Below are 23,133 nucleotides of genomic sequence, written 5' to 3'. Positions count from 1 at the left end.
CCAACCAGTAAGAATGAGCGACGACGATACCGTAATAAAACTTAATACAGTTTTAGGTGACCCTGGGAAGCTCCTTCTTGTGTGATGTCAGAGGTGTGCTCGGTCATCTGTGTCCGCACTGCGGCTCCTGCTCCCCTCTCACAGCATGTCATCTCACAGAGAAAGAGGTAAACTGCAGCTGCATCTCCCTCCTCCCAGTCTGCAATGGATGAGAATCTGCAGGCAGGGAAGTGGAACCACAGGCTGCTGGATGGTGGAGATGATGACAGCACCCCCTATGGAGTGTAATACAAAGCTGCAGGCATATAAGGGCAATTTCACCTTCAGCTGCTTTCATCAAAACTGATGACTTCTCGATGATCCAGGTCTACTGTTTGCAGTGGCTTTACATTCTGCCAGAAGGAGTTCTAAATTAGGCAAATCCCCCCCATATGCACCATATAGTGGCCGAGAGGTGGTAGAGTATCTCATGGATGAGGACCGAGGAGCAAAACCGCAGTTCACCACAAATTCGCTACTGCTAAAAAGCGTCTGGTCATCAAGCCAAAACACTGGCCGTTAAGGGGTTAAGAAAAACATACACATTATGTACACAGCCCCCTGCCTGTGATATATGGGAACTTCAGTTCCTTCCGTGCCGTGATCAGATAAGAGCAGGCGCCTTTTTCGCTGAGCGAATTAACTTTTCCCCGGAGGCGGGGGCGGAGGGAGCTGCATACTAGACGGCGAGCTCCTCCTGCGCGACCCGCGATCATCGTTAACCATCTAGTTACCAGGGAGAATGACGCCGCAGCCTGTTCTAGGAGTCCGACCAGTCCGGCCTCCGTGAAGTATTTCCCTGAGCAGATTCCTTCTTCGTCCGGCGACACCACGTCGTCTGACACCGCAGACTCTTCCAGGACATTAGAGGAAATATTCTGGGTGAAAAAAAAAAAGGTCAACTATTGTATAATCAAACGTCCGGAGCATTTCTAATCTGCTTTGCGTACCATTTTCAAGATTCCTGCTTCCAATCAGTGAATGGGAACATTAGGGTTTACATTCAGAGGCTAAAAACCTACACTGATTATTACTATTGAAACATGGTTGGTTACAACAGAGAGCTCCGAAACATTGTAACAAGCGCTGCAGCTTTCAACATGATCCAAACTGTTTTTCAGTCTCTGGATGTGAATCGAAATGTCAGCTTTTATGGAACTTTCATACTGATGACCTATCCTTAGAATACGTCATCAATATCAGATCGCTTGGGGTCCGATCCCTGCACTGGACTGAGGCGGTAGTACACAGGTCAGAGCTGTCCTAGATCTGGGGCCCCTCAGCTCTTGCAAACTGCTGGGAGTCGGACCCCAGCCAATCTGATAGCGCTGACCAATCATAAAGGTCAGTCCCTGGAAAATCTCTTTAACCCTAAAAAAATCCTCTGTTAGTGTAACGCATCTTCTGGACTAATCTCTCTCCTGTCCTGACAAGTTTTCAACAATGTATCAACTTGGAGTCCTCATAGATGATTGAATAAAACGAGATACAATTGTAGCAAGCTCACAATTGGGAGAAATATTTGGTCTGTGCAGGTTTTTAGTTCTGGATGAGTATACCCATTTACTGACAGCCATCAGAGATCTTGAAAATGATGAAAATTAAAACACCAAGTATATTCTTAAGCGATATACAGTGATAAAGCTATATTTCTTCACGGTCCGTGCATATTCACCTGGAACGTGACGCAGCCAACCGGTAGATACTTGCGGTCTTCCAGCATGCTGAGATACTCGGCCACCAGCGCGGCGGAGTGCACCAGGCACTGTGCCGACTCTGCGTGGTTGCTCCTTTCAGAGTGTTTCCCCGCCATGTTCTGCAGCCACGTTAACCGCAGATCCGGGGACGTCTGGTAACCTTTGGCAATTCTAAAACAAGGAGACAAAAAAATATTACAAAACCCAAGAAAGTTCGGATACTGAAGGTGTTTCCCTCTTGTTGGAAACCCCACTTTATATAGCTAGACCACACGTTAAATGGTGTGTAGACATTTGCAACCAATCGTTTTATACCATTTCTCATCCGTATCATTGGGGAAGGGGGGGGGACACAGGCTTTGACCTTGGGTATAGCTGCTGCCACTAGGAGGCGACACTGAGCACAAAAGCGTGAGCTTAGCTTAGTGTCTTCTAGCGGGATTACAGGCAGTCCTAGCTGCCTCCACTACCACCTAGGAGACGGGAGACCAGGGGGTCCCCAAGCCCGCTGCTCCTTCCCAGTCTCCAGAAGACAAGGAGGACCAAAAGGTTCCTAAAGCCTCTGCATCCCGCCAGCCTTCGGGTCACCACGGCCACCCACGACAAGTCCCCTCTGTTTCCGGTGTAGCAGGTGTTTTTGCCTCTACATGGGTCAGCAAGGCTAAGACCGAGTGGGCAAAGCTACATCAGGCTTTCCGATATTGCAGTGCAACTTTCCCACGCCAGCTCTTACATCTGTGAGCCTTCTCTGGATGTGGCCAGGCTTTTGGCCCGCTCTTCAGCCCTTTTGGTGGCTATTCGCCGTACCCTGTGGCTATCTTGCTGGGCGGTGGATAATGCTTCTAAACTGGCCTTGACGTCCCCCCCCCCCCCCATGCAGAGTATGGCACGCATCCCTAGACTTCCTCCTCGCCGACAAACCTTGGCGTCTTCCCCTCCAGGACGACCTCTTGTCGCAGGGACCGATCTTCCACCCGAATTTAGGGTCGCTACATTTAACGGCATGGCTGTTGAAGCCGCCATAATAAGTGCTCAGGGTTTCTCAGATGCTGTTGGCCGGACCATGATTCGGGCTAGGAAGCCATCGTCCTCCCGGATCTATCACCGGACCTGGAAGTCCTACTTTAGTTGGTGCGAACGCCACCAGTTGTCTCCTATTCGGTTCTCGTTGCCGCAACTCTCGTCTTTCCTGCAGTCGGGCATGGACTTTGGGCTGGTTCTCAGTTCCCTCAAAGGTCAAGTTTCGGCCCTTTCCATTCTTTTTCAGCAAAATATGGCTTCATTTTCTGCAGTTCGGACCTTTCTGCAGGGGGTGGCGCACGCTGCGCCCCCTTACTGGCCTCCGTTGAATTCTTGGGATCTTAATCTGGTGCTCAGCGCTCTCCAATCCTCTCCGTTTGAGCCTTTGCAGCGGGTGTCCCTTCGCTTCCTGTCCTACAAGGCGGCCTTTTTGGTGGCAATCACGTCCGGCTCTTTCCTGTCGGTTGCCCTTCCTTACCCTCCATCAGGACAAGGTAGTCCTTCGCCCGGTCCAGTCCTTCTGAAGGTTGTGTCGGCATTCCACCTCAATGAAGAGATAATTTTCCCTTCCTTTTGTCCTGCCCAGTCTCATCTCGTGAGCAGTCGCTCCACACCCTGGATTTGGTTCGGCCCATTCGCATCTGTCTGTCTCAGACGTCCTCTTTCCGACGGACAGATTCATTATTCGTCATTCCAGAGGGACCGAGACGAGGGCTGGCTGCGTCCAAAGTTTCCATTTCCCGATGGATTTGTTTGGCCATTGTGGAAGCGTACCGCATCAGTGACCGGGCTCCACCCTTCCGGGTTACTGCTCATTCTGCTCGGGCAGTACATCATGGGGCTTTGGCCCGTCAGATGTGAAGGGCGGCTACCTGGTTGTCTTTGCACACCTTTTCCAAGTTTTACAGGGTGCACACCTTTGCGTTGTCTGACGCTTCTCTGGGGCATAGAGTTTTGCAGACGGTGGTTCTCCGATTGACCAGATGGCTTCTTTGTTTATGACCCACCCCTGGGACTGCTCTGTAACGTCCCAAGGTCAAGCCTGTGTCCCCCAATGATACAGATGAGAAAACCAGATTTTTGTACTTACCGTAAAATCTGTTTCTCTTCCATTCATTGGGGGAGACAGTTCCCATGCATTCTCTCTGGTTACTGGCCTCGTTGTGGCCTGCGTGATTCTGGGTTTGTACATGGTTTGGTTTTCCTGTTTTTTCTTTTGCTTCTCCTACTGCTAGTCCCTGTAGGAAAGGTATAGCTAGAGGGAGGAGCTCACCCTTTTGTGCTCAGTGTCACCTCCTAGTGGCAGCAGCTAAACCCAAGCCTGTGTCCCCCCCAACGAACGGAAGGGAAACTGATTATACGGCAAGTACAAAAATCTAGTTATTGCATCTAATACAAAAAACAAGCTAAGCAACCTCGCATGCGGTCTGCATTTAAATTCTCTTACGGTTTTCTGTATGCAGCTCCTGTGCAGACCTGTGTGTCTCCATGGTTACAGACTACACACAAACCCCGTGTGTTGTCAGGTCCTGCAGCCATGTGTTGCTCCCTTCCATCAGTCTTCTCTTCTACTGCAGTAACACATGACCGCAGGTTCAGACTACACAAGCTTTGTTTGTAGTCTGTAACTACAAAAAAACGTTTAAAAAAAAGAGCCTGCTACTGTGAAAAACTGGTGGCAGCAGGCTGAGAGAGCTTAGAAACGTAAATGAACCGACACTCACTTCACTGATCCCCCCATGACTCCCATTCCAACATTGCTGGGTCCAAAGTGCTTTATACATCCTGCTCGTCTCGTGTTGAAGGAAATGCCTTCTCAGCCAATCACTAACCACGGTGCCAATGATTGGCTGCACAGTTATTTCCTGTGTGTCAAGATGGGAGCAGTAGGTGGACTGCAATGGGGAGCAGATGGCGTCAGGGGATTGGCGAGTATAAGTTCTTTATGAGCTCTGAGCCATCATTTCATGCAAGAAAGCCTAATTTTTATTTTTAAACATGTTTGAGTGCTAAAAAATGGTTGCACCCTTTTTAAACACTAAACCCTCCCCCACCTGTACATGAGGTCAATCAGCATCTCGGGGTCCTCCTGGTGCTCCTTCATCTTCACCGTGTCTGAAAGTATCATATGGAGGTTAAATACCAGATCCTGAACCTGAAATAAAACACCAAACCGGAAAATCGTAAAAAAAACAAAAATGACAAACCCTAACATACTAATAACATTAGGATACATGGAAAGAGTAATTCCAATAAAGCGTCACGAAAAGGCCGAGAATAATGTCCTCAACCTAAGGTCTTCATATTCAGAGGCCGTGGTGCGGCACATATAAAAACCAGGGCAGAAACCAGGGCTGTGGAGTCGGAGTCGAGCAGTCGGAGGCAATTTTGGGTACCTGGAGTCGGAGTCAGCAAAAATGAACCGACTCCGACTCCTACTAAATTTAAATTGGAATAAAAAAAGGAAGTTTAAATGTCCCAATTCACAAAAAGTTATAATTAAAGGGAATCTGTCACCTGCTTTTAGCATTTTAAGCTTTCAACATCGCCATGTTCAATAAAGTACCTTATTTCCTGCAGTCGTCTTCTTACTTTATTTCGTTTTGTCATTTTGATAAAAAAAGCTCTTTTTCTGATTCGCTAATGAAGCTCCAAGGTTCCCCGAGGGGCGTTTTTTTTTTCTCTCCGGAGCCCAGTGACGCCCCCCCCCCCCCCCCCCCCTGCAGTGCCCAGCCCGCCTTAATTTGAAGCCCAAGAACGCCTCCTGATCCTGAAATAACCTCCCACAGCCCCTGAGGCAACAGCGCCTGCGCGAGATTTCTGGCGGCCGACAGGAAGAAGAACGGGGCATTTCTTGAAGGTAGACGATGACGTGGCGAGGGGGCGGAACCGTTTGCCGGGGCTGTGGGAGGTTATTTCAGGATCAGGAGGCGTTCTTGGGCTTCAAATTAAGGCGGGCTGGGCACTGCGGGGGGGGCGTCACTGGGCACCAGCGAGGAAAAAAACGCCCCTCTGGGCACCTTGGAGCTTCATTAGCGAATCAGAAAAAGAGCTTTTTTATCAAAATGACAAAACGAAATAAAGTAAGAAGACGACTGCAGGAAATGAGGTACTTTATTGAACATGGCAATGGTGACAGCTTAAAATGCTAAAAGCAGGTGACAGATTCCCTTTAATTACTTCTCTACTGTAAGAATAAAGGCCAATGCATGCAGTGCGTCACGTTACCGCAAAACGAACACGTTAAGTGACCGTGAAGAAGCTTTTCATATGCTTCACTATATGGCACGCAACGCACAGTTAAGGAGCGGCAATACTTTCCATTGTGTTGTGTTCCGCTGTTACAGGGAACGCCCATGGGTAACCTCGCCTCTCACTGATAACGGATTAAGTAAATCTGTTTTTTGCAGGACTAGAGACACTTGTATAAGTGAAGGGAATGGATGGTCAATAGCTCAAGACAGAAGCTGTAAACCATTTTAAAAAAAACTGCTGTCATTCAGCTAAGGCTATAAAAACTCAGATTGTTAGCTTATACTTCAAACATGACTATGGGATTCTACTGGGGAAATCAGGTTTTACAATAAATGCCCCGTCCTGGATCCCCCCACTGCCCTATCTCCAGCAGAAGATCAGCACAAAGGAGAAGGCAGCAGCTTCCTGGCCACTAGTTCTGTGGTAATGACATGTATGTTGCCTTTCTTTCCTTCAAGGTAAGTATAAAATACATTTGCATATTAAATACAGAGGAGTCGGGGAGTCGGAAGTACCAAAAACTGAGGAGTCTGAGTCGGAGCATTTATCTACCGACTCCACAGCCCTGGCAGAAACTAGAAACAATTTGTCACAATGTTACATTTCACAATGTAAATCTGCAGGTAACATTAGAGACACTTTGCTGTCTTATTTGTCATTTCATATCGCTTTCTCTATTCACATCCAAAGCTGCTTGCAAAACGACTGGTGGCCCTTGGAAACAAGCAGCAGTTTGGCTCCCCGCCCCCGCTGTGAGCTCTGTCTAATGCTCCTCTGATCTCCCTCAATGCGCTGTGCTCTGGCAAAAAGAAGCGCAGCAGAACCCTGAATTTAGCTTTAAATGTGAATGGAGAAGAAGGCATAATGTAACGGAAAACCAAAGAATTTACAAAGTGACAACATTTTATGAAGATTTTAAATGAGAAATGTTCTCTTAACTTAATAAACGTCATGTGAAAATTTTATTTCTGCGCTTTTCAAGTAGTACAATCTGATACAATACAAATTTTTCTTTGCGGTAAGGGTGGGTTAACATCACGTTTTATGCCTCCGTTTGACGTCTACGTTACAAAAAAAAAAGGATACAAAAACGCAGCACGCCACATTCTTGTATCCTGCACAGTGCGTGGCATCAGTCTGAGGCATCCATTTAACATATACGTTAAAAGGATGGAAATGAATTAGAATTTTCTTTTGTTTTTTAAAATTTTTCACAAAGATTCAGTTAAATAATAAAGTTCTGGCTGCCTGCAGTCACCACTAGGGGGAGCTCACTGCATATGTATACAGATGCAATTAAAGGGGTTGTCTAAAAACATGCCTTCAGAAAAAAAAAAAAAAATGGTATAAAATAACAATCCCCTGCTGCTCCAGCAATGAGGTGAATGCTGCAGTCAATTAGTGTTCACAGTGGTGACCTTAGCAGTGACACAACGTGCCGACACATCTATACTGGTTCAGGAAGAACAGAGACCGTGCCCGGAGCAGCAGGAGGTCGGTAAGGCGAGTCCTGTTCCTCTGTAATTACACAGGCTGGACAACTCTTTCAAACTCAAGAATAAATCTATACAATAATTACACTATAAACATTAAATAATCAATATGGATAATTGACACCCTAAGGATTGTGGGAAATTAGAAAAGATTTTCATGAGATCACCACCTGCCCGGCCCCGGACACTGCGCACGCACCTGATCTGAGAACGTCGTCTCACGGAGCTCCAGATCCTCCTCTGCGTAGGTTAATATGGTCTTCAAGGAGCGCCTTAAAAACTCCTCGTTGAAATTCTGTGACGTTCCGACCAGGGAGGACAAAGACATGGTCACCTGCATCTTCACTCGAGCAAAATTCTGTCAAATTCACAAACTGTCAGAAACAACTCACAGAAATCTTCATGGATGAGAGCGAGAAGCAAGTAGTTTAGGTTTCAGTCAGATCTCTGCCGTCAGGGAACAGGAAGGTTTTACACGCGAGGCCGGCGCTGCTTACGCAGCGGAGCAGTTTGTTGCAATGTGTCAACAACGGCAATCAAATTAAACACAGAAGCAAAAAAGTTAAAGGGGCTATCCAGGAGTTTGATATTGATGGCCTATCCTCGGGATAGGTTGTCAATATCAGATCTGCGGGAGACACCATGTTCAATGTGATAAGTTCCCTTTAAACAGGAGCTCCAGTCTCTTCACATCTAACCAGCGCCGCCTACTGGATAGTACATTGTATAGCAGCTGTGCTTGATATTACAGCTCAGCCCCATTTACATGAATAAAACGGAGCTGTGCCGCTAGGCCATATGACCGATGTGCGGTGACTGGCCTAGAAAGAAGCCAAGTAGTGTTATGGTCTCTTCCACCAATAGATCGGACCTCCACCGATCTGATATTAATGACCTATCCTCAGAACAGACCATCAATTTCCAATTCCCGGAAAACCTTTCCCTGGTCCTGACATTACAATATAAGTACCTGGCAGTGTAGGGCATGATAAATAGATGTCCTTGCGCGGTTTTTTTCTTTCCAGATTTGCTGCTACATTCCCCGGCTGTGCCCCCTGTTCTCTATTTAATAGCATCGGTACTGGGAGGAGGAGACGGCCAGGCTTCTCGAGGGGCGTCTCCTTCTCCCTGGCTGTGACGCTCTCCGCTGCAATCGGGCAGGAGATGCCCCTTGAGGAGCACGGCCCGTTTATTACTCCCTGTACCAATGCTACTAATTGGCATACAGGGCGGCAAAAGAAAACGGGGGCACAGCGGGGAACGGAGCAGCGCATCTGAAAAAAAAAATTAAAAAAAGCACCCTGACATCTACTGATCATGACCTACACTGCCAGGTACTAATACTGTAATGTCAGGACCAGTGAAAGGTCCTCTTTAATCTCCATACTGACTCATTGTAACAAACTACAGCTGTGCGAGCAGGACTAGGTCAGAATGAGTTTTTAGCCCTTTAGTTTACCCCAATTTTTTGTATTTCACGTGCATCACATTTATTCCAAAAATTCCGGCTATTCTCATTAATATAAAAGGCAGGGGGAAAAGTGGGCGATGTATCCTTAGCCAAATAATAAATAAAAAAATTAATATGTTGCAAATTGTGGAGTAAATTTTCATCTGGTCTTAGCACACCTTTTGGTAAATTTGCAGCAAATCAATCCAACAATCTCTCCTTTAGTCAGTCTTAGTATATGTGGGTAAGCAGTTTGCATCTGATTTTGCCATATGCTAAAGGGTTGCAAATGCAAAATTTTAGCCATAATATTTCCTAAGTAAAGTGGACGTGGTCTTTAAAAAAAAAAAATTAAGACTTTGTTATGCCAGATTTATCATATAGAATAGGAGGAAGCGGCATAAACTTTGGTGCAAATCCACATATATCATAGCAGACGTAGATTTCATTAACAGGCCAAATTAATTAAGAGGGTGTGCACCTTTAATCCCTTTCACTGCCTACTCAGACTGCCATAAGTCTTAGGAAATAAGTGGCAGTGGGGCAGATATACTAAGCAAACAGTGGTAAAAGGATATTACTAAATGCATTACGTGCACAGAGCATTGTTTACAGTGGGAAATGTGTAATGCCTCATTTCTCCTGCGGGGGAGCTGCAGGAAAACTGTACATTTGCTGACAGGACCCCTTGACAGATTACAAATGATCACTGAAAATTGAAGCAGTGATACACACAATCAGTTTATTGCTGGGGGAGCTTTCTAATAAAAAAAGGTTCAGCCCAAAGCAGAGGACCCCTTTAACTGAGGCTTCAGAAAGATTACAATTGAGCAGGCTCAGGGGGAGCCAAAGAAAAGCAGGACAAGATGGCTGAACTTACATTGCCGATTTCAAAGTTTTGCCTCATGAGTAGGTAGAGCGAGGCACTGGCGTGCGATCGGATGGTACCGATGCTGCTGCTGCAATGTCTGAGCAGCCGGAGGCACAGGTCGGCGCACTGCTCCGTCTCCTCCTCAAACAGCAGCTCAGGAAACTGGGGGAGGAAATTAGAATAAGAAATTCTGCAAAATACATGGAGGAGCTGGAGCTGCCTAAAGGAGGCTGGCCGAAGGATGGTGAGGTCTGTCTGCTGCACGTAAAGCCAGCCAAAAATGTAATAATTTTTCTGCTAATAAAATTAAACCAAAAATGGCAGTTTTCTCCCCCAGGGTGTTGAATATGGATTTGGGGGTATATCACCATTGATGCCATACCTTAGAGACCAATGCTCTTTGTGTTGCAAAGCAGTGCTGCAGATAAAGGGCGCTCTGGTTGCAGGCCATACTATGCAGCAGAGTCTTCAGTACTCCACCCAGGATACTCTCTTTGGACTCTGTTAAAGACACAGTCTACAGAAAAAAATATATAAAAAAAAACATGTAAGCATTCACCCACTTCCCCACCCGGGACCTGAAATATTTGCAAACCACCCTAAAAAGAGGGTCTCACCTGGACCACAATCTCCAAAGTGTCCAGTATGATTAGATTGGCCTCGGTGGCCAGGTTGCCATCTATGAGGGCTTCATGATCCAGTTCTGCTCTGGACCTAGTGATGGAGAGAAGAGATTTATATACTGACAACGGAAAGCGCAAGAGACGAACGTCCGTAGAACACTCCACGCGTTTCACTGCTTCTTCTGAGACCCTGAAATGCAATATACGTGAAAGTACAGATAACATTCCGAAATATCGACACAGAAAAGCTGACGGGGTGTGGCAGACGACGGGGGGGCCGCCCGCGGGAGACGACTTCTGCTACATGTGAACGCCCCCCAGCTGTATATGTAACCCAACCGTGTGAATGTTACCAGAAGCCTCTCTGTATCTTGTATTTTAGGTTTAATATTCCGCCATTAAACCTCATGCTGAAGTCTTTTATGTTGCAAAGGACAAACACGAAGCAAACGGGAAATGTCGCACTCCAGGTGACTTCCGGCATGCATACACAGTTAGTAAACACAGACATCCCTGTAGATCCACAATCACCAACGCTGAGGATGATGGGAGTTACAGTTATGTCGGACACAGACCAACTATGGTAGATATCCACCTAAGGCCTCATGCACACAACCGTTGCCTGGCCATGCCCGTATTGCGGCCCGCAAACAGTGGGTCCACAATACACAGGAACTGGCCGTGTGCACCCCCCATCACAGATGCGGACCCATACACTTGAATGGGTCCGCAATTTGGAAGGTCGGTGCAGAACGGAGACATGGAGCCACTACGGAGTGCTTCCGTGGGGTTTCTCTCCCTGCCTCCGCACCGCAAAAAAATAGTGCATGCACTACTTTTTTGGGGTGCGGACCGTAGGATGCGGATCGCGGACCCCATTCAAGGGAATGGGTCCGCAATCTGTATGAGGCGGACCTACGGTCAGTGCCCGTGCATTGTGGACCTCAAATTGCGGTCCTCACAACGGGCCCGGCCGGCACACATTCGTGTGCACGAGCCATAAAGGGGTCGTCCTAGGAAACAAAGTAAAACAGAGCAAATTTCTCTGTTAAGACCCATATTTATAAACCAGTTCAAAAAAGCTACCAAACAGCTGACAGACCCCCGCATTGTGCCGAGACACCCCCAAAATAATGATTTCATTCAATGTTATTTAACTTATTCAATAAAGCGAATACGTCACTTCACCTTTTCTGTACTGATCCTGAGTTACATCCTGTATTATACCCCAGAGCTGCACTCACTATTCTGCTGGTGGAGTCACTGTGTACATACATTACTTATCCTGTACTGATCCTGAGTTACATCCTGTATTATACTCCAGAGCTGCACTCACTATTCTGCTGGTGGAGACACTGTGTACATACATTACTTATCCTGTACTGATCCTGAGTTACATCCTGTATTATACTCCAGAGCTGCACTCACTATTCTGCTGGTGCAGTCACTGTGTACATACATTACTTATCCTGTACTGATCCTGGGTTACATCCTGTATTATACTCCAGAGCTGCACTCACTATTCTGCTGGTGGATTCACTCTGTACATACATTACTTATCCTGTACTGATCCTGAGTTACATCCTGTATTATACTCCAGAGCTGCACTCACTATTCTGCTGGTGCAGTCACTGTGCACATACATTACATTACTTATCCTGTACTGATCCTGAGTTACATCCTGTATTATACCCCAGAGCTGCACTCACTATTCTGCTGGTGGAGTCACTGTGTACATACATTACATTACTTATCCTGTACTGATCCTGAGTTACATCCTGTATTATACTCCAGAGATGCACTCACTATAATACAGACTGTAACTCAGGATCAGTACAGGATAAGTAATGTAATCTATGTACACAGTGACTCCACCAGCAGAATAGTGAGTGCAGCTCTGGAGTATAATACAGGATGTAACTCAGGATTAGTACAGGATAAGTAATGTATGTACACAGTGACTCCACCAGCAGAATAGTGAGTGCAGCTCTGGAGTATAATACAGGATGTAACTCAGGATCAGTACAGGATAAGTAATGTATGTACACAGTGACTGCGCCAGCAGAATAGTGAGTACAGCTCTGGAGTATAATACAGGATGTCACTCAGGATCAGTACAGGATAAGTAATGTAATGTATGTACACAGTGACTGCACCAGCAGAATAGTGAGTTCAGCTCTGGAGTATAATACACGATGTAACTCAGGATCAGTACAGAATAAGTAATGTATGTACACAGTGACTGCACCAGCAGAATAGTGAGTACAGCTCTGGGGTATAATACATGATGTAACTCAGGGTCAGTACAGGATAAGTAATGTATGTACACAGTGACTCCACCAGCAGAATAGTGAGTGCAGCTCTGGAGTACAGTAGCACTATGTATGTAGTGTGGGTCTGTATATATGCTATAAGTTAGATCAGATATCTATACGCAGCGTCCACGGCCGATAGCTGTCGTTTTTACCACACAGGACAGACATAACTGATAAAGGATGATTAAACTTATGAACAGGCAGCATCAGACCTGGGGGTACAGGTTACCACAACACGGGGGGACCATAGAATGCAGGTTGTTACGGATAAGGAAACACACTACGGAAACTGTACCTGCAGGGTTTGTGGCTTCTAAAAACACAGCACATGTGGAAAGACAACCAAAAGCAGTCATTAGGAGGAGGCGGGAGGTGAGGACCTCCAAAATGGACATTTCTGATTATGTCACCCGTCTGGCCACTAGATGTCAGCACATGGGAAAACTTCAGAATAAAAAATAACATCCTGATGATGGTTTCCCTTTAACTCCATGTGTGACAGATTTTTTTTTTCTATGGGGGGGGGGGCACATAATTCCCAGCTACCATTATGTTCTGGCCAAGATTTGATGACTGCCTCCCATTGGAGGACATGGGTCACGTTATCATACCACATGACTGCCGGACAAGATGTCATATTTCATGAAAACTTTGGGGCCCCACTGCCGTCACCAGGAACATCTGTAAGCAAATCTCATTGGTGACTTCTTTATCTATTCTACACAGCTCCCCTCCCCCCCCTGTTATCAGAGGGGCCCCGGAATACCCCTTTAATCCAATAACCAGGCATAGGTGAACCTGAAATGACTATAGATGACATCATCAGTGAGCAGGGCTCGTACTTGTCCATCTTGTCCGTGTTCTGCCTCCAGTGAGTCAACTCCTTCCTCCAGCGCAGGTTCTCCTGGCTGCCAAAGGCGCTTCCAGACGGGCTCCGCTCTGCCAAGAAAAATGGAGCTTACTCAGCGTTTTAGGGATTGGTGGTGGGGGGCACGACAGGTCATAAATCCGCAGCACCGGAGATTTACCTCCGCACTCCACATTAAATCACAGCCGAGGACAAAAATCTCCTGCAATCTGCTGTACGTAGTTCACGACTGTTAGAAAGTCTCCTAGAGGCCTACTTGGTCCCGGCACCACAAGCCGAAAATATCTCAGCCCTGATAGGGGGCGACAGTGAGTACAGGAGAAATGTAAAGCCGCGCTCTCCTGAGGAATGATGGGAGTAACCTCAGAAGAGAAAGGCTCCCCTGGGGAATGATGGGAGTAACCTCAGAAGAGAAGCGCTCTCCAGAGGAATGATGGGAGTAACCTCAGAAGAGAAGCGCTCTCCTGAGGAATGATGGGAGTAACCTCAAAAGAGAAAGGCTCTCCTGAGGAATGATGGGAGTAACCTCAGAAGAGAAGCGCTCTCCTGAGGAATGATGGGAGTAACCTCAGAAGAGAAACGTTCTCCTGAGGAATGATGGGAGTAACCTCAGAAGAGAAGCACTCTCCTGAGGAATGATGGGAGTAACCTCAGAAGAGAAACGTTCTCCTGAGGAATGATGGGAGTAACCTCAGAAGAGAAGCACTCTCCTGAGGAATGATGGGAGTAACCTCAAAAGAGAAGCGCTCTCCTGAGGAATGATGGGAGTAACCTCAGAAGAGAAGCGCTCTCCTGAGGAATGATGGGAGTAACCTCAGAAGAGAAGCGCTCTCCTGAGGAATGATGGGAGTAACCTCAGAAGAGAAGCGCTCTCCTGAGGAATGATGGGAGTAACCTCAGAAGAGAAGCGCTCTCCTGAGGAATGATGGGAGTAACCTCAGAAGAGAAGCGCTCTCCTGAGGAATGATGGGAGTAACCTCAGAAGAGAAGCGCTCTCCTGAGGAATGATGGGAGTAACCTCAGAAGAGAAGCGCTCTCCTGAGGAATGATGGGAGTAACCTCAGAAGAGAAGCGCTCTCCTGAGGAATGATGGGAGTAACCTCAGAAGAGAAGCGCTCTCCTGAGGAATGATGGGAGTAACCTCAGAAGAGAAGCGCTCTCCTGAGGAATGATGGGAGTAACCTCAGAAGAGAAGCGCTCTCCTGAGGAATGATGGGAGTAACCTCAGAAGAGAAGCGCTCTCCTGAGGAATGATGGGAGTAACCTCAGAAGAGAAGCGCTCTCCTGAGGAATGATGGGAGTAACCTCAGAAGAGAAAGGCTCTCCTGAGGAATGATGGGAGTAACCTCCGAAGAGAAGCGCTCTCCTGAGGAATGATGGGAGTAACCTCAGAAGAGAAGCGCTCTCCTGAGGAATGATGGGAGTAACCTCAGAAGAGAAGCGCTCTCCTGAGGAATGATGGGAGTAACCTCAGAAGAGAAACGCTCTCCTGGGGAATGATGGGAGTAACCTCAGAAGAGAAGCGCTCTCCTGAGGAATGATGGGAGTCAGGGCCGGCCTTTGGGGTGTGCGGGCTGTGCGGCCGCACAGGGCGCCATAGTAACAGGGGCGCTGGGCAGCCGACAGCTCGCAATGTAATATGCGGCAGGCGAGGCTGTACTTGTGTTCTCCCTCGGGGCGCCCCCTCCATCTCCCCCTCCCCTGTCTGACCTGCCTGCTGTCCCCGCCGCTGCCAATAAGAAGAGAGACAGGAGGAGGAGGAGGAGGAGGAGGAGGGGAGGGGCTGTGGCCACTGCGCCACCAATGAAGAAAACTGACCTGAATACAAATACAGGAGGCGGGTGCCGGAATCAAATTGCCGGCACCCGACCTCTGTGACAGGGAGCTGCGATCAGCGGCAGTTGAGTTAACCCTTCAGGTGCGGTACCTGAGGGGTTAACTGCCGCTGATCACAGCTCCCTGTCACAGAGGTCGGGTGCCGGCTATTTGATTCCGGCACCCGCCTCCTGTATTTGTATAAGAAACGTTGGTGGCACAGTGCGCCCCCCCCCCCAAGTATAAGAAACATAATTGGTGGCTCAGTGCGCCCCCCCACTAGTATAAGAAACGTTGGTGGCACAGTGCGCTACCCCCCCCAAACACCCCAGTATAAGAAACAAACATAATTGGTGGCTCAGTGCGCCCCCCCCTAGTATAAGAAACGTTGGTGGCACAGTGCGCCCCCCCCCAGTATAAGAAACATTGGTGGCTCAGTGGGAAGTGCCAATGAGGGTTAAAAAATAATTTAAAAAAATTAACTCACCTCCTCCAGTTGATCGCGTAGCTGCCGGTCTTTCTTCAGGACCTGTGGTGACGTCACTGAGCTCATCACATGACCCATTACCATGGTGATGGATCATGTGATGTATCATGTGATGAGCACAGTGATGTCACCACAGGTCATGAAGAAAGAACAGAAGACGATCAATTGGAGGAGGTGAGTTAATTATTTTTTTATTTTTTAACCCTCATTGGCACTGCCCACTGCGCCACCAATGTTTATTATATTGAGGGGGGGCGCACTGCGCCACCAATGTTTATTATATTGAGGGGGGGCGCACTGCGCCACCAATGTTTATTATACTGGGGTGTTGGGGGGGGCGCACTGTGCCACCAATGTTTATTATATTGGGGGGGGGGGGGCGCACTGCGCACAACGATGGGTTAGGGAAATTTCACAGCAGAGTGCGCATGCGCTGGGAGCCTCGCCGGCGGTTAGGGTAGGGAAAAATTATGGGCCAGTGCACAGGTGCGGTGATCGGATGGATGTTCTCAGCAGGACACCGGCCGACACTGCGCATGCGCTGGGAGCCTCACCAGCGGTTAGGGTAGGGAAAAAGCACTGGCCCGTGCGTAATTTTTCCCTTCCCTAACCGCTGGTGAGGCTCCCGATGCATGCGCAGTGTCGGCCGGTGTTCAGCTGAGAACATCCATCCGATCACTGCGCCTGCGCACTGGCCCATAATTTTTCCCTAACCGCCGGCGAGACTCCTGGCGCATGCACACTCTGCTGTGAAACTTCCCTAACCTGACGTTGTGCGCCTGCGCGGCGCTGCACACCTCCTCGCGTCATGTCCGGTGCGACCGGAAGTGACGAGGGTAGGGAAATCTCACGAAGTAGGGAAGTATGACATTACACCGGCCTTTGGGGTGTGTGGGCTGGTAACTACTTGGTTGGATAGTCAGCCAGCCTATGCCATGATGCCAGCAACAAGCGGTGTTTTTTTTTTTTTTTTTTGGGGGGGGGGGGGCGCGCTACAAGGTTAGCTCGCACAGGGCGCCTGGACACCTAAGGCCGGCCCTGATGGGAGTAACCTCAGAAGAGAAGCTCTCTCCTGAGGAATGATGGGAGTAACCTCAGAAGAGAAAGGCTCTCCTGAGGAATGATGGGAGTAACCTCAGAAGAGAAGCGCTCTCCTGAGGAATGATGGGAGTAACCTCAGAAGAGAAGCGCTCTCCTGAGGAATGATGGGAGTAACCTCAGAAGAGAAGCGCTCTCCTGAGGAATGATGGGAGTAACCTCAGAAGAGAAGCGCTCTCCTGAGGAATGATGGGAGTAACCTCAGAAGAGAAGCGCTCTCCTGAGGAATGATGGGAGTAACCTCAGAAGAGAAGCGCTCTCCTGAGGAATGATGGGAGTAACCTCAGAAGAGAAGCGCTCTCCTGAGGAATGATGGGAGTAACCTCAGAAGAGAAGCGCTCTCCTGAGGAATGATGGGAGTAACCTCAGAAGAGAAGCGCTCTCCTGAGGAATGATGGGAGTAACCTCAGAAGAGAAGCGCTCTCCTGAGGAATGATGGGAGTAACCTCAGAAGAGAAGCGCTCTCCTGAGGAATGATGGGAGTAACCTCAGAAGAGAAGCGCTCTCCTGAGGAATGATGGGAGTAACCTCAGAAGAGAAGCGCTCTCCTGAGGAATGATGGGAGTAACCTCAGAAGAGAAGCGCTCTCCTGAGGAATGATGGGAGTAACCTCAGAAGAGAAGCGCTCTCCTGAGGAATGATGGGAGTAACCTCAGAAGAGAAGCGCTCTCCTGAGGAATGATGGGAGTAACCTCAGAAGAGAAGCGCTCTCCTGAGGAATGATGGGAGTAACCTCAGAAGAGAAGCGCTCTCCTGAGGAATGATGGGAGTAACCTCAGAAGAGAAGCGCTCTCCTGAGGAATGATGGGAGTAACCTCAGAAGAGAAGCGCTCTCCTGAGGAATGATGGGAGTAACCTCAGAAGAGAAGCGCTCTCCTGAGGAATGATGGGAGTAACCTCAGAAGAGAAGCGCTCTCCTGAGGAGTGATGGGAGTAACCTCAGAAGAGAAAGGCTCTCCTGAGGAATGATGGGAGTAACCTCAGAAGAGAAGCTCTCTCCTGAGGAATGATGGGAGTAACCTCAGAAGAGAAGCTCTCTCCTGAGGAATGATGGGAGTAACCTCAGAAGAGAAGCGCTCTCCTGAGGAATGATGGGAGTAACCTCAGAAGAGAAGCTCTCTCCTGAGGAATGATGGGAGTAACCTCAGAAGAGAAGCGCTCTCCTGAGGAATGATGGGAGTAACCTCAGAAGAGAAGCTCTCTCCTGAGGAATGATGGGAGTAACCTCAGAAGAGAAGCTCTCTCCTGAGGAATGATGGGAGTAACCTCAGAAGAGAAGCGTTCTCCTGGGGAATGATGGGAGTAACCTCAGAAGAGAAGCGCTCTCCTGAGGAATGATGGGAGTAACCTCAGAAGAGAAGCGTTCTCCTGGGGAATGATGGGAGTAACCTCAGAAGAGAAGCGCTCTCCTGAGGAATGATGGGAGTAACTTCAGAAGAAAAACGCGCTATTTGCAAAAATATTTACTTGAAAGTCTTCATCATCATATTAGTTCTGGCCTCAAAGATCTCATTAACGTGACGCCCTCCTTGAGTAACACTGGCAATGTATAAAAATCTAGACTTGCTGTTAAATACGAAATTTTTGGGGCAGGTTTCAACTCTTCGTTTTTCTTTCGTTTTTTTTTTTTTTGCTATGTGAAGAAGAGGAAAAAAGATGTGGGTAACTGGAAACCATCAACGCGCTGCTGCTGACAGAGATCCTTAAGGTTTCCACCTTGGGGGGGGGGGGGGTGGGGGCACGGCTCATTAACACGTGATTTAGACCGTCTAGTTGGACACCATCAACTGCTCAAAGTACTAAATGGAAACACAACAAAAGAGCCAGAGATCTGTAAACAGCAGCTTGTCGCCTGTTTCCATGCAGTTTTTTCAACACTACACAAAAATGGGAGAATTTTTTTTTTACAGAGCAAAATATGTAATGACGATGTATCCGATGAGGCTGGACTTTCAATATTTTGGGCTGTTCACCATTAGACGCCATAACTGATGCGAATGAGATAACTATGTAATCGGACCAGGCCAAAAAAAAGAATAAATGAATTGAAAACAGTGAACAACCAGACCATGCGGCTGTAATTAGCGTTTTTCCAAAAACAGTAACAGAACATCCGTTTTTTTTGTTGCAAATCCCGTTCCCTCACTTTACATGAATAGGTGAACATCTAGTTAAGCAATTGTCCCAGCATCTACCATTGTGACCCCCATAAACCGTGCATTGTGGTCCAGGCAGACCTACCGAGCTGACCTCGGCTTCTCCTGACCATCTCCTGTCTGGCCCCGATGCTGCCCAGAATGGCTTCCTCCAGTTTGGCCCTCATGTCTTTCGATTTCTTAAACGTCAAGCTGTTCATTCGTTCAAAAGCTTTCTTGCCCTGAAATAGAAAAATTTGAATTTAAAGGGGTTGTTTCCCAAAAAATATTCTGTATTTTTGAAACCAGCACCTGAATCTGAATACTTTTGGAATTGAATGTAATTAAAAATTTTGTATAACCAGTGAGTCATTCAATAAAATGTATCTGTACAGCGCCACCTGCTGTTTGTTTCCCTTACTTCTCCAACCACCTCAGTAACATCGCTGAGATGGTCGCACATGCTCAGTTCCATACTTAAACTGCCACCAGCCTGATCTACTGAGAAGCTGTGACAGGCTAAGGCTACACGGTGACAAGGGTTGTGTGACACTGGACCTAATGGCTGTCATAACATGTAGAGACCGTCACAGAATATCCAGACCCAAAGGAGGTTGTCTCGCAGGTCGCAAGTCACACATGACTTTTACTCCATTGACTTTAATGTAAATCACGTGTGACGTGCAGCCCGCTTGCAACTTTTCTGTGTCTTGGATCTGTTTTTACATAATTTGACAACAAGAAGCAGAAAAGTAAATTTTTGTCATATGACTTTTCTGGCACTTGTTGTGCAACACGTACAGGAAGAGCTGCAGCAGAGAGGACGCTCCTCCCCCCAGAAAAAGGACGCTCCTCCCCCCAGAAAAAGGACGCTCCTCCCCCCCCCCAAAAAAGGACATTCCTCTTCCCCCCAAAAAAAGGACACTCCTCTTCCCCCCCCAAAAAAGGACACTCCTCTTCCCCCCCCAAAAAAGGACACTCCTCTTCCCCCCAAAAAAAGGACACTCCTCTTCCCCCCAAAAAAAGGACACTCCTCTCCCCCCCCAAAAAAAGGACACTCCTCTCCCCCCCCAAAAAAAAGGACACTCCTCTCCCCCCCCCCAAAAAAAGGACACTCCTCTCCCCCCCCCCCCAAAAAAGGACACTCCTCTCCCCCCCCCCCCCCAAAAAAGGACACTCCTCTCCCCCCCCCAAAAAAAAGGACACTCCTCTCCCCCCCCCCAAAAAAAGGACACTCCTCCCCCTAAAAAAAGGACACCCCTCCCCCTAAAAAAAGGACACTCCTCCCCCTAAAAAAAGGACACCCCTCCCCCTAAAAAAAGGACACTCCTCCCCCTAAAAAAAGGACACTCCTTCCCCTAAAAAAAAGGACACTCCTCCCCCTAAAAAAAAAGGACACTCCTCCCCCTAAAAAAGGACACTCCTCCCCCTAAAAAAAGGACACTCCTCCCCCTAAAAAAAGGACACTCCTCCCCCTAAAAAAAGGACACTCCTCCCCCCCGCCCCAGAGAAAGGACACTTCCCCTGAGCTGTAACAGCTATAGGGAAACAGCTTGAGCAGAAAGGACACATCCTCTTGAAAAGGACACGCCCCCTGAACTGCCAGCCTGAATAAAATCTAGCAGAGAAATTGGAGCAATGAATGGGGAGATCTCTGGATCCATGTGAGGTACAGGGCTGGTTCTAGCTCTCTTAGAAAGAGACTATATGATGTCTGATTTTTTTACTTTCATAATGGGATCAACCCTTTTAAGGTCAACCAATTCCTGGACCTTGCTATTCCTTGGATGTGGATGCAGGGACCCTACGATGGACCTACTTTGTACTCAAAGCAGGAGACGCAGAGGTAGAGCAGGTCAAGCAGGCGATTCAGCTGCAGGATGGACAGGTCTGTGAACCACTTCTGCAGCACAATCTCATCCGCGTTCTTCAACACCCAGAGGAGGCAAATTAAGAGGCTGCGGCTGGATTCTGCGGAGAAGGTTGAATGCTGGCGAGAGGGCTGAACAGCAGAAAGTTCAGAAAACAAACAAAAAAACATTTTAATATAAACATATAATGTATAATATCAGATTCAAATACATAACATTATATAAAAAAAAAGATGGCTCGGTACAAGAAGCACTTACTTGTGAGGTCAGTAAGAAGCTGCTGGGTCTCGTCAGTTGCGGAACAGACGTCCCAGCGATGGCCATGGCGACCGTCTGACTAATCATGTTCCCACCATCACCTTCGTGATCCTCTCCAGCTGCGCAGTTTGGTCTCCCTCGCTGGTTTTGAGTTTCTATCCAGATAAAAAAGAAATTCACATCATATCCCCATCCATATATCACATGTATCATATATACACAGCGTATAAACAGACAAACTTAGGATATAATTCAATCAGCCAGCACTAGAGGGAGCTCACTGCATACAGATTATACAGCCACCACTAGAGGGAGCTCACTACATACAGATTATACAGCCACCACTAGAGGGAGCTCACTGCCTATAGATTATACAGTCACCACTAGAGGGAGCTCACTGCATACAGATTATACAGCCACCACTAGAGGGAGCTCACTACATACAGATTATACAGGCACCACTAGAGGAAGCTCACTACATACAGATTATACAGCCACCACTAGAGGGAGCTCACTACATACAGATTATACAGCCACCACTAGAGGGAGCTCACTGCATACAGATTATACAGCCACCACTAGAGGGAGCTCACTGCATACAGATTATACAGCCACCACTAGAGGGAGCTCACTACATACAGATTATACAGCCACAACTAGGGGGAGCTCACTACATACAGATTATACAGCCACCACTAGAGGGAGCTCACTACATACAGATTATACAGCCACCACTAGAGGGAGCTCACTACATACAGATTATACAGTCACCACTAGAGGGAGCTCACTACATACAGATTATACAGCCACCACTAGAGGGAGCTCACTACATACAGATGTATACAGCCACCACTAGAGGGAGCTCACTACATACAGATTATACAGCCACCACTAGACGGAGCTCACTACATACAGATTATACAGCCAGCACTAGAGGGAGCTCACTGCATACAGATTATACAGCCACCACTAGAGGGAGCTCACTACATACAGATTATACAGCAACTACTAGAGGGAGCTCACTACATACAGATTATACAGCAACTACTAGAGGGAGCTCACTACATACAGATTATACAGGCACCACTAGAGGGAGCTCACTACATACAGATTATACAGCCACCACTAGAGGGAGCTCACTACATACAGATTATACAGCCACCACTAGAGGGAGCTCACTGCATACAGATTATACAGCCACCACTAGAGGGACCTCACTACATACAGATTATACAGCCACCACTAGGGGGAGCTCACTACATACAGATTATACAGCCAGCACTAGAGGGAGCTCACTGCATACAGATTATACAGCCACCACTAGAGGGAGCTCACTACATACAGATTATACAGCAACTACTAGAGGGAGCTCACTACATACAGATTATACAGGCACCACTAGAGGGAGCTCACTACATACAGATTATACAGCCACCACTAGAGGGAGCTCACTACATACAGATTATACAGCCACCACTAGAGGGAGCTCACTGCATACAGATTATACAGCCACCACTAGAGGGAGCTCACTACATACAGATTATACAGCCACCACTAGGGGGAGCTCACTACATACAGATTATACAGCCACCACTAGAGGGAGCTCACTACATACAGATTATACAGTCACCACTAGAGGGAGCTCACTGCATACAGATTATACAGCCACCACTAGAGGGACCTCACTACATACAGATTATACAGCCACCACTAGAGGGAGCTCACTACATACAGATTATACAGGCACCACTAGAGGGAGCTCACTACATACAGATTATACAGCCACCACTAGAGGGAGCTCACTACATACAGATTATACAGCCACCACTAGAGGGAGC

At 47.6% G+C, this 23,133-nt stretch overlaps 1 protein-coding gene across 4 annotated transcripts in view; it reads right to left on the bottom strand.

Annotated features, from left to right (window-relative positions):
- DOCK7 (dedicator of cytokinesis 7) overlaps window positions 1-23,133 on the bottom strand; it is a 127,946-nt gene that overhangs the window by 14,778 nt on the left and 90,035 nt on the right. For all 4 annotated transcript variants that reach the window (XM_040408313.1, XM_040408308.1, XM_040408309.1 and 1 more), the window contains 11 exons: window positions 21,296-21,450; window positions 20,986-21,168; window positions 19,273-19,408; window positions 13,606-13,702; window positions 10,443-10,539; window positions 10,208-10,342; window positions 9,835-9,987; window positions 7,704-7,862; window positions 4,811-4,911; window positions 1,715-1,907; window positions 774-917 (listed from right to left, as the gene is read on the bottom strand). In XM_040408313.1, the coding sequence (XP_040264247.1) occupies window positions 774-917; window positions 1,715-1,907; window positions 4,811-4,911; window positions 7,704-7,862; window positions 9,835-9,987; window positions 10,208-10,342; window positions 10,443-10,539; window positions 13,606-13,702; window positions 19,273-19,408; window positions 20,986-21,168; window positions 21,296-21,450 (1,553 nt within the window). The remainder of the gene's footprint in view (window positions 1-773; window positions 918-1,714; window positions 1,908-4,810; window positions 4,912-7,703; window positions 7,863-9,834; window positions 9,988-10,207; window positions 10,343-10,442; window positions 10,540-13,605; window positions 13,703-19,272; window positions 19,409-20,985; window positions 21,169-21,295; window positions 21,451-23,133) is intronic.

Source organism: Bufo bufo, chromosome 9 (assembly GCF_905171765.1).
Source record: "Bufo bufo chromosome 9, aBufBuf1.1, whole genome shotgun sequence".
Classification (NCBI taxonomy): Eukaryota; Metazoa; Chordata; class Amphibia; order Anura; family Bufonidae; genus Bufo; species Bufo bufo.
Note: the sequence above shows the minus strand (reverse complement) of the source record. Positions and strands in the feature narration are given on the sequence as shown.